General features: G+C 36.7%; 1 protein-coding gene across 1 annotated transcript; it reads right to left on the bottom strand.

Moving 5' to 3' along the window:
• Positions 1-1,796: 1,796 nt before the first annotated feature.
• LOC113226681 (dynein regulatory complex protein 9-like) lies at positions 1,797-6,760 on the bottom strand. The gene is made up of 9 exons (XM_026459403.1): positions 6,496-6,760; positions 5,456-5,520; positions 4,558-4,628; positions 4,136-4,394; positions 4,000-4,092; positions 3,822-3,927; positions 3,448-3,642; positions 2,332-2,463; positions 1,797-1,985 (listed from the first exon to the last, which is right to left on the bottom strand). Exons 1-9 carry the CDS (start codon positions 6,661-6,663, stop codon positions 1,797-1,799), a joined length of 1,278 nt encoding a protein of 425 aa, XP_026315188.1. The 5' UTR covers positions 6,664-6,760.
• Between the last annotated feature and the right edge of the window lie 5,649 nt (positions 6,761-12,409).

The following is a 12,409-nucleotide window of genomic DNA, read 5'->3' as shown; positions in this document are numbered from 1 at the left end:
ATTAGTGTCAGCTTAGAGTCATTCTAATGTGTTTCTAAACATTAATATGTTCCCTAGTGGTCCTTTTTTAAAATTTCAGAAATAATTACCAGTGGTCTACCAAGGTGAACCAGTTAGGTGGTTCACAGGCAAGAAGCGATTTTAATTTCGTTACATTTTTCATTCCGTTACATTTTTACAAACAGGAATAGAAAAGTGGCATGGATATGCGTTGCTACGTGCATATTTGAAAAAATAAACATCAATTCCGTGAATATAGGAACCAAAAGAATATAAAATTATACCGTACTGCCATGGAATTATGATATGGAGCCCCTTAGCCTACGGAGAGACGATGGCTCTCTGTGTATGTTCTACTGTCTTTATAATGGGGAGTGCTCTGAGGAACTTTTCGTACTGGTGCCACCGTCTTATTTCTACCATCGCACTTCCCGTCAAAGGAGTGAAGTCCATCCCCACATCTTAGGGCGGCCATATACGGCTATAGACTGCTTCAAGCTACGACCGCGTAGCAAACGTAGTAGTCTTCTACGTACACACATACACGAAACCGCTCGAGCAGTTACGACTGCTTCGGGCGGTGAAATTTCATCGTGCGGTCAAGCAGTCGCCAGGCATACACTGACTGCTCGAGGTGTCGACTGCTCTCGTGAGTTACCTCCACCCATGCCCTTCATTCCACGTCAAGCGCGGATTTTCAAGGCCGCCGGCATCGTCTGAGCAAAAGTAGAAGTAGATAGATAGAATCTTTATTCACTACCATGAAAATACATACACATGATGCAGACATTAACTTAGACGTAACGTAGTAATATATTCTACTAATATCCCTCTTGGAAGCCATGGCAATGAAAAGGCGCTGACTTAGCATGAATGAGACGCTGGTATTCTACTAGTAGTAGTACTTCTTCCTCAAAATCCATGTTGCTACTGATTTGAATAAAATTTAAATTGTGACTTGTTGAGCAGTTGATACCAACTGCTGCAGTTACTGTTGGTATCAACGACTCCAGCAGTTATCAATGGCAGCCGCAAGCTATGGTAGCAATAGCGGTCCGTGTATGTTGATCACTGGCTAACTGCTCGAGTAGGCCGTGTATGGCCACCCATAGATACCTGGCATTGTAAGACCACGCGGGCATCTCGTTCGTTCCTTCCTCGAACCTGCAAGATGTGGTGTGGAACCTGGAATGATCTTCCTCATGAGGCTTGAGCTCGACAAAGGCTTTTTTGGTGACCCTGAGAATACTTTTCCGTCCGTCCATTTGAATCCCTGCTATATACGATCCCCTGGGGGGTTTTCTATTATTAATAATGACGTAAACAGAATCCACTAAGGGATCCAGTTGAATTAAATTGTAATTTGAGTCGTGGTTTGAGGATCGGCCAGTCTGCGTTACCGACTTGCCGGTCCTCACAAATAGAGTCGATCGACACATTAAGTAAAAAAGAGACGGTTATGTTGGCAGTTTTCAAAAGAATCAGCAGTAACTTGACGCTCCACAAGAAACAGTTCTTTTGAGTTTAAGACGAAGGTTACTGAATCTCATTAGAAATCACTACAGACATTGCAAGAAGAAGAAGCGCAAATCATTTTTCTGCTGATCGCTAGTCCTTGCCAGTGTGTGCAGCGCAGTAAAAATATTAAAGTATAATAACATAAATTCCACCATGAATGCTTATGTAAACAAAAACACGGGCCTACAAAATTCGTACGTATAATAATAAAATGATTATTTCAATCAAGTGTTTTGCAGGTAAGATCTAAGAAAAATAAAATCAGATTAACTCAATTACTACTTCTTCTTTGAACGAACTTTCTTTTTTGGTCTAAAAGGACCCAATTGTTTGCGCACGATTATTCCACGCCACCAAGCTTGAAGTATGATAGCAGACTTTTGCATTGTGTCGTGGTACCATTGTAGTCTTTCGCGCTCTTCTTTGAACCCCTTCCAATCCCATATTTGTTTGTCATGTAAAGCAAACTGTAAACAGTGTTTGAACAATTATTAAAAAAAGGATTAATTGAGAACACGTAGTTTTACAATACAATTTTTAGCCGACTTCAAGAAAAGGAGGAAGTTCTAAATTCGACTGTAGTTTTTTTTGTATGTATGTTACGCGGTAACATACATACAAAGTTTGGGAACTGATTTTGAGGATTATTTTTTGTTGGAAAAAGTGTACCTCAGTAATGGTACCATTTAAATTTGAAGAAAATCTTTCCCCTCCAAGGTTTCGCGCACTTTCCCGTAATGCAATAAAACTTGACAAATAGATGTAATTTCACGAACTTTTGAGGTCGGTTGTTTAGTACTCTGTACTTCTCACCATTTGTTCAAGATCTATTCTTTTTTCTATCACATTTGCGTATTCGTTGCGTTGAATATGTATTTTAATATCTATTGCTTCCATATCTGTATCGTATTTTTCCATCCATTCTTCTGTTTGAATTAGAGTATCCTGTTTAATTTCGTAAATAAAGTTTCATTAATAATAATAACGCACACACTCAACATACCCCGCACTAGGGAAACCCTGTGTCGCGGGTGCCATGGACACACACATACACAACCATAAATTACACCCAAACTCACGTGAGAATGTAGGCCATACAAATATTTCTCCCGGCCCGGGAATCGAACCTGGGACCTCTGCGTGGCAGTCCGGCATGGTAACCGTTCGGCAGTTACTAATAAGAGGCAGTTATTAATAAGCGACAGCTACAACTTTCCTTCAAGTGGATTCTCTGACTGTCGTCTCAAGGTTTCAATACAAAATAAATAATAATAGGCCGTGTTCATATAGGTACCTACACCCGAAAATAGTGGGCACATGCTTGTACATGTTACATTAGTAAGATCTACTCGTACAACTCCAAATACTTTTTATGCTTCTTTAAACGTTTTATTTGAAATTGATATGTTATTTTAAAGATTAAGTTGTAGATAAAAAATGTGGTGAATACTGAAACCTAAGCTGATTTTATTGTTCACATCGTGTCACAGCTATTATTACTCACGAAAATCGTCTATAAAGATCCCAGCGTCCATTGACTTACAAATAAATGGACGACGGGTCTAATACAAAAACCACGAAAAAAATGTCCCAAGTCAACCTATTCGAAATTTAAATTGTAATGTCATCGCAGTATCGCGCTGTCAGTAGAACAAATGAAGACTAAAGCGGAGTGTCGCGCTCTGTATACGATTTTAGCGCCTTACAAGTGCGGACACTTTTTAGCGCGGACCCGACGTCCATATAATTGTAAGTCAATGCCAGCGTCTGTAAAATCTCAGCGTATTAGTTTAGATTTCAATGGTTTTATGTCCATTATTTTACGTCCACGTTGTTTGGAATAAACTATTTGAAACTTTTTCATGATAACGACTAATTATCAAAAATGTACCTACATATTAAAAAAAAAACAATCTACCAGATACTTACCGAGATAATTCTGTTCGTTAGTGTCTCTATTTCTGCGTGAACTCTGTGCTCATTATTTGCGTTGACTTTGTAATAGTTTGAGCTTTTGATTAACTTAGCTTCTTTTTTTTTAGTAGTCAAGACGTGCTGTTCACTTCGAGCATTCTCCCAATTATCAACATATCGGCCTCGTATTTCTGTCAATAGATTTGTATCCTACACAAGTGAAATTATAATTATCAATAATATATTACAACGAGTGAATAAAATATATCAATATATTAATTACTGCTAAAAATGTGTAATAGTATATTATTGTTGTGACAGACAGTCGTATCAATTACCTGGTGTCACTACTAATTAATATATAACTATTGTTTTAATTAATGACTTACTTCAATTTGTTTTAATAATTTGTCTATTGAAACATCACTATCGTATTTTATTGCTTTCATGCGATTCCTTTGACTCCTCAACTGCTTTTGTAACTCCTTTCGTATACTAAAAATATGAATAGTTAGTAAATAGAATATTAATTTATAACAGATCAATATGTAGGTACCATAGTTTTACATTTTATTCTTAGCTTGAGTTTCCTGCAAAATCTTGAAACTATCTTTTTGGTCCCGGATGTCATTTACGCGATCTTTCAATTCGTCGAAACATCTTTTTGTACTTAATTCAATGTAAAGTTTGTTAAATAAATCACAAATTCCAGTCCTGGTAAAAAATGCAAATTAAGAAAAAATTGCATATTGAAGCATTTAAGGTAATATAACAATCAATTGGGGATGACCTGTCTTTATAAATTTTATGTGTTTTCTTCCCAATAGTATCTACTTTGTTTGGGTCGATGTCAAATATTTCATCTGTGGGAAGCGACGAATCTGCCACGTTAAACCGTAATCTGAGCAGTGCATCAAAATCCGCGAGTGTCTTAGTCGTCTGCAGTTCAGTACCGCATCCGTCTGTAATGTAAAATACAATTTTTAATTAAAAAAAATTGATATTAATGGTACATGTATGGTATATGTAAATATTTCAAAAATGCGAAAGGATTATAAAATGCGAATAAATCTTAGGTATCTACTGAATGACACATTGTTATGAAAACCTTAAAAATGATCTTACCTAAAATTCGTAATTTAATTATAGTATCTTCTATAATTGTAGCAAACATGTGTCCATCATAAAACAATAAACTACAAATAAGGAAATATTTTTCATCATTCAATCATTGCCAGAAAAAAGCTTTTAGGATGTTAAAAGTTTTCAGTAGGTACAGACCAATTAAACATTACCTTCATGTTCGCTTCTTAAATCACACAATATTAAAACATGATTTTTTTTAAATTTCATGTTCACATGATCTGCTAGACGGACAAGACATGCTGTAAATATTGTCGTAAAGCAAGACAATCAGAACCGCATAATAATTTAAGTGTCATGAGTTTGCAAAAACCATCATTTTGAAATAAATAATCCCAATCCTTGTGCGAGAATGCAATGCTTGAATGAGGCATTCATTCACTCCATACGTCGACAATATTGTACGTAGATAATTCATAACAACCCTAATACCTAATAATCTTTTTATAACGAAGGAGCAGTAGACTTTTTGGATTTTACCTTTTTCTGCTTATGCACCTTGCGTTATGCGCCTCGATCTTCAAATTCATACTCGTCGAGGAAGGCACTTATTTTCTGTTCTCTACGATTAGTAATTTGGCAGAGAACAGCAAAAAATTTTTAGCTTGGCGCCAAAACAGTTTTCTTGGTCGTTTATTATATTACTATAAGTAAGTCAGCGCCCCTGTGCACGCAATCAACTTACTAAATTATAAAAAACTTAAATTTAAAAATATTTTTAGGATAGATGTTGTCACTATAACAGGCCTGCAATGTTTCGCTTTGTGCCCTTTTTTTTGTCGTTTCAAAGAGTTAAAGAAAAGCTAGAACAATATTAGAAGGCGAACACGAAGAATATATATGTATATGATCGTATTATAACTTAAAAACTGGTATATACCAGTAATCAAGGTCGTCAACATCCCCATCAGCAGATAAAACTAATTCTTTTGTCGTCGTCTGTTTCTGAAACAAGAAACAAGGAAAATAAATGCAAACATAGCGATAAAATATTACCGTTATCCTAATCGACTTTTTCTTCACTTCACTAAAGCAAGCGAGCAGTGGCACTACTGTAGTTTGCCAAGCCAAAACTCTTAATTAAAAACAAAAGCACTAAGGGCTGTAGCGAAAATAAAATGGCGGGCTGTTGAAGTGACAAGTAGTTTTTACAAAGTTAAATATTATTTTATATAGGTCATTGACTTACAATTATATGGACGTCGGGTCCGCGCTAAAAAGTGTCCGCACTTGTAAGGCGCTAAAATCGTATGACAGAGCGCGACACTCCGCTTTAGTCTTCATTTGTTCTACGGACAGCGCGATACTGCGATGACATAACAATTTAAATTTCGAATAGGTTGACTTGGGACATTTTTTTCGTGGTTTTTGTATTAGACCCGTCGTCCATTTATTTGTAAGTCAATGATATAGGTACATATATTATGAAAAAATACGAAGAAAGAAATAGTGATAAAGAATTCTTATTTTAAACCGAATTTCAAAAAAGTTTATCCTGAAATCTGCCAATAATTAAGAATTCAAAGTTTTTGTTCAAAATAGTAATAATAACAGTGGTATTAATAAGTAATATAAACAGTGAAAGTGAAACCATAAATATTGACTCCCGCCGGTTATAAGAGTACTCAGAAAGCCCAAACAAGAGAACGAAGTTATTTAAGAGAAATTGAAAACAATGTTGTAGAACCACAATGCAAAATGTTTAATGAGGATCCCGATAATTAAATGAAGACATGGCGCAAAGGACTTGTATCCAAGCAAAATCCCCCTTAATAAAAAAGCACTACCGTAGGCATTGACTGAATTGAATTATACTGTAGGTAACTAGCAATGGCAACGACAAATTGTACTCTACTGTAGACCGCCTACAAAACCTGGCCGTATCTAGCACATCCGCAATATTGTCAAAAAGATCGCTACCTTTTTGGATTGTAGACTCATGGTATTTAAATTTATTTCACTTCTCGATTCGGAAATGGAGCATATTATGTCTGTCCGGCTCCGACCCCATAATATTTCCGTCCCACTATCCGTTTCCAGCTTTGTTGCAAGATTCTCTGGCTTCTTTAAAACTGTAGTAAGTAACATTTTTTTGGTTTTACACCCAACAGTAGAAAAGGAATCTTGTGGCGTGTGTATGTATCTTGCGGGTATACGTATATACCAAACTAAACGAAGCTCTATATCGCAACACTTTACTCTTACTATATAATTGTAGTCTTTTCTGCAATTATCTTATTGTATAGGTACTAAAATTATGGTGTATTAAAATTGCTTGTACAATTAGAAATTAAACTTAAGACGCAAATTTCTTTTAGTTACAGGCATAACTAAAAAATATTATTAAACACAGCTATGCATTTGCACAGTTTTCCAATTTTGCACTCGACCCATATTGAATTATATATTCTGTGCCTCGACATAAGCAAAATCAAATTATTGCACTGACAAAGACTGTTCAATCGTTTTGCCGATTTTGACAAACGTAGTTCGAAATTTGAAATGTATTTTCTTCTTTACAACAATAGCTCTTCGCGGATAGCATTCTAGCCAAAACAAATGATATGGGTTTTATTTAGGGGAATCGCAAAATAAAAGAAACCATCATTATGGAAGGAGTCAAAGGACCTAAGAATCGATAAAGGAGTAGGTATAAAAATAAAGTAACAAACATAGAATAAATAAGTACAATTTGTATATATAATAGATTGCAATGTATTAATATTGAAACATATAATATCGAAACGCTAAAAATTTGAAAGTAATTTATATTTTAAACATTATTTTTTATTTTTTGTATAATACTATACTAGTGACAAGTCGTGCGCCTGGTGGTAAGTGACACGCCTATCCATAACGGTTGTAGTACCAATCAAAGCTTTAAATCACAAAGATCTGAGGGGCACTACCACTGCGCCCGACACCCTGAGACATAATTTGACAAGTCCCATGTGCCTGTAATTTCACTTACCCTTTAAAACCAGATCACAGTAGGTAATGCTCATATTACTTGGCTTGGCGACAGAAATAGATAAGATGGTAGTATTTTCATGGACAAACTCTTTCTCAAGGAGCTCTACTGCTATGCTACCAAAGACTTTAATATAAGAAAGTATTTTGTAATTTATATTTTAATTAAGACAGCATGTATTTTGCCCAGCTCTGCTAGTAACATATGGCTTCATAGCGATCATATTAATAGCTAATACGGCGAATATGGCTAATAAGTTCGCCTGTGAATGGTGCGCTTAATACTATATAATCTACTTGTACGGCTGTCGACCCATCTGTATAATCTCTCTGCTCGTTGGACAAACATTCTTTAAACGCTGCGCCTGTACCTGGATTTCAAGGAACCCTAACTTAAACATAGGAGGCTGTAATAAGAGCTACAGAGTTAGGGTCCCCGCAGAAGCAGAGCCCTGATTAGGGGCCACTCCAACCCTTAACGCAGAGACCTTGACATTGGGTCGTGTTATAAGTTTTAGTGATACCTGTAGGGTAGTAATCATTATGTTCCATAAGTTAACTCAGATCTCAAGAATGTAATAAGGAAGAATCTTGTAATTCTTAGAAAGAAAAACAATTTTCAGTAAATATAAATAAGTGGCGTAGCGTGGGGTGTGCAGAGGGGACCGTGAACCTGCATGGCACAGCAATGGGGCCGGAAGCGAGCCCTAACTGGTCAAAATTATAAGTTTTTCACTTAAAATTAGAAAATAAATTTTACTATTTGAGAAAACGATAACCTGAAGAACACAAAGATGGCGATGACAGGTTAACACAAAAACACAATTGATTCGAGCCTGCTCGAAAGAATTACTTTTGTAATCGTGGAAATAGAAAGGCAACAAAGAAGGATGGCGAAATCTGACCCAAAATCAAGGAAGTGCCGTTCATGGACTTTGCTAGAATAATTTAAAGTTTTAGTTTATGCCTACTTATCAATATATTTTTGTATATTTTTAGAAGTCCGGAATAAAGAAATTGCAAAACAATATTTTAGAATTGATGCAAGAACACATCGCAATTGATTCAGTTCCACCATAGATTAGGTAACGTTCTTGTACGTACGTTTCATTTTAAGCATGATTGAATGTTTACCTACCTAAAGTATTGGCTATTTTATAGTACACACTTATAATATTAAAGCTATAAAATACCTAATCCATTATATAAACAATAATGACATAAAGTAAACAATAAAACACAATGTGACAAAACTGTTTAGACAATATTTATATGAGAGATACGAAAGTTCTATTCTATTCTATTTTTAAAAAGAAGGATGGCTTCTCTTTTAGAATTTTGCCAATGTCTAGTCAGTCATGGGAGTTAGACTTTTATTTATTTTCCAATGTTTAAACATTTAACGCTGCTCTTTAGTCTATTCCAATTCTGAAACAATACAACACGACACAATATAGGTACCATCACCATTAATGATATAAATAAAATAAAAATAAATAGTGTTATAATTTAAGTTTGTTAATACTAATAAAATCAGTAATTAATTTCAGTAGAGGATTTGAAAAGACATATAGCAGAAACTGGAAATTTACGGGACGCGGAATGGACGGTGGAAGACTATCGTAGATGGAACAAGTTCTGGAAGGGCAGCTGAAAAATATATGGTCTGGGGTACCTTCATCTAGGCCACATTCACAAATTGAGTTATCCCGTATTCTAAGTTTTGCCAAATGGACCGGGGTGCAGGCATGACCAAGGCGAAGTCGGCATATCGTAGAAGTTACAGATTTACTGAATCCTTTAAGGTTAAAAAACCAAGGTTTTTTGGGGATACTTATTTGGATATCAGCATAGTACTTGCCCTTGATAAGCTTGATTTTATTCCACTCATTGCTCCATGAGGAAAACATATCATTGGTAGCTAAAGGCAGGTCATAGGTATATGTCCTATAATGATTAAGGCAACCTGTTTGGATAGCGTTTTTCGCCAATATGTCTACGGTTTCATTGCCTTGGATCCCGCTATAATAATAATAATAATATAATAATAACTTTTTATTTCGAGTAACAATAGACTCACTTGTTAGTACATACATGTGAACTTAATCTAAAGTTAGTAAAACTTAAAATTAAAAATTAAAATTGAATTTAAATGAAAATGAAATTAAAATTGAATTTAAATGAAAATTGAAGTTAAATTAAAATTGAAAATAAATTAAAATTGAAATAAAATTAATATTGAAATAAAATTAAAATTAAAATTGAACTTAAATTAAAATCTGATTACATACTTGGGAGCATGTAACCCGCAGCAATGCCTAATATAGGGGCAGTCATCCCTGTCCCCTATGACACGGAGAGCGGAGTTGGGGCTGGCCCGCACGCGGCGCACCAGGGACGCACACCTCTTGCGCACAGTGGCGTCCATGCCGTCCACGCGCGCGTCGGCGAACATCCCTGATGCGCTACAGAAGCGGGGTAGCCCCATCAACACCCGGAACGCGTTATTGTATTGAGTCCGTAGGGCCCTGTAGGCCCGGTTCGTAAACTCTCGCCACAGACTACAGGTATAAAAGGAGGTACTTACGCTCTAAAGAGCGTTACTTTTACCTCTCCCGAACACCTTGCGAATCTGCGTGCGATCATATTCGCCCTGACCGACAGAGCCCTACGTTCCCTTTCCATGTCCTTATTGTCATTGAGATCAGGCGTAAGTATATGCCCTAGATATTTAAATTGATTTACCCTCTGAAGGTCTATACCATTAAGTTTGATTTGAGGTAGCTCAGAGTTATACTTACGCCCGTTCCCAAATACCATGTATTGGCTTTTACGTGTATTATATTTAAGTCCGTGGTCTATCGCATACCCCTCACACACTTTTAATAAATTACGCATACCGCAGATTGATGCACTCAGCAGCACCATATCATCCGCATAACTAATATTATTTAGGCACACTCTATCTATATGGCATCCGATACGCATGCTGCCGAGGGCCTCGATCAGTCCATTGACGTATACGTTAAATAAGCTAGGGGAGCTCAATCCGCCCTGCCTAACACCGCATTCGAGCTTATAAGGGTCCGACATCCTTCCCGCCCATCTAACGTAGTTGATCTGATTTCCATACCAGTATTTAAAAATCTTGACTAATTCAGGTGGTAAATTTAGACTTACCAATTTCTTCCATAGGCTATCATAGGAAACCAGATCAAATGCCCTAGACAGGTCTAGGAAACAGGCAATAACTGGAGTTTTTCTGTCGACATAATACCTGACAGTGTGCTTTAGGCACAGTATTGCACTCTCCGTAGATAAACCTGGACGAAATCCGAACTGATTGTCGTGTAGACAGAGATACGTGTTTAGCCGTGCGTTAAGCACACTGTCAAAAACTTTGGCAATAATAGTTGCCAAAGATATTGGTCTATAATTCTGTTTATCTGATAGATCTCCAGTTTTATTTTTGACTATTAGAACAATTATAGTCTTCATCAGACTATTAGGCAAGTATGCGTGTGTTATACACATTGCAAAAAATACTGCTAGTATTCTACACAAGTGGGGACCCGCGTGATGCAAGTGCTCGATGCTGAGACCGTCATGACCTGGAGACTTGCCTCTGGATATGGACTTAATGGCCTGAGCGACATCTTTGGCTGTTATATTAATTTTTACTCTTTCAGTGATAGTCTCAGCATCGCTCACATCGCAAGCTATCGGCCCAAGGGGCGATCGCACTAGGAAACAATCACGAAAGAGATTAGCAATATCATTCGGATCAGACACGCCATCAACACTCACAGGGTGACCTGGGCGAATATTTATTTTGTTCGTGGTTTTCCAAAATGTACTAAAATTGTTTTTAGAATGTTCGGAAGCCATCAAGTCCATTCTTATTTGGTGTTGGTGATCTTGGCACCACTTAAGACGGGACTTGAAAATTTTTCGGCTTGTACACATTTCTTCATATAAGGGTCCGTGTCTGGGCCCTCCGGCAACTATCCAAACTTGATATTTTTGTCTAGCCACCATATGAGCATCCCTGACATGTCTATTCCATCCAATAACTCGTCCTTTAAACTTATGTTTTACAACTCGACTTATAGTCGCAGCCTCGCTTAATGCTGTCACCACATTACTGTACAAATTGTCTATCACTAGCTTATGCGCGGCATCATAACAATTTCTGTCAGCACAACGTTCAAACTCACGTGGAAAATCTATTAGCCGTAATCTCTCGTGACATTCCCTACCATACAGTGCAATCTGCTCCTTCGATCTTTCCCCCCACCTGATACTAGTATTTGCTACTGGAATCTGAGCATACGCCATAGATGGTAATAGATTTAGATTACACTTAATTATGAGAGGGTAGTGATCCGACCATGATACCTCATTCCTAACGGACACATTTTGGACCAATACAACCTGAATGTTATTACTATGGCATTGATACAAGACCTCCTTGATCTTCAGGATATTATGGAATTTACTTTTAGATACGAAAGTTAGCAAAGAAACGTTTTGACAAGAGGCCTCTTGACAGTGTCAAGTCACTTTGAGATTGAGAACAGTGTGACCATTTGTGGCAGATTTCTGCCATTTCGGCAGATTCAATTTTTATTAATTTTCATTGCGGCAGAACATGTTAACGTAGTATTAAATGTGGTAGAGTTTGGCAGATTTAGGAATATTTAACAATTGAATCACATAAATTCCCTAGGAGATTCATTTTTACTTGTATATATGCTATAACAGCATCATTCGGTTCACAATGAAAAACGACATCTTACACGAACTTACGCTAGATACCTATTGCCTTAGAATAATAACGCATAGAATGATAGTTTCATATCAA

This window comes from Hyposmocoma kahamanoa, unplaced genomic scaffold (assembly GCF_003589595.1).
Source record: "Hyposmocoma kahamanoa isolate Upper Pololo Valley unplaced genomic scaffold, ASM358959v1 192, whole genome shotgun sequence".
NCBI classification, from domain to species: domain Eukaryota; kingdom Metazoa; phylum Arthropoda; class Insecta; order Lepidoptera; family Cosmopterigidae; genus Hyposmocoma; species Hyposmocoma kahamanoa.
The sequence above is the reverse complement of the archived record's forward strand: the minus strand, read 5'-3'. Positions and strand labels throughout refer to the sequence as shown.

Bases quoted from the DNA above. Each gene is read 5' to 3' on its own strand.
- LOC113226681 (XM_026459403.1), bottom strand. From the start codon at position 6,663: ATGTTACTTACTACAGTTTTAAAGAAGCCAGAGAATCTTGCAACAAAG. The intron at 3,643-3,821 runs GTAAGTCATTAA...TCACTTGTGTAG, and splicing joins AATTATTAAAACAAATTGAA to GATACAAATCTATTGACAGA. The intron at 2,464-3,447 runs GTAAGTATCTGG...GAAATTAAACAG, and splicing joins TAACGAACAGAATTATCTCG to GATACTCTAATTCAAACAGA.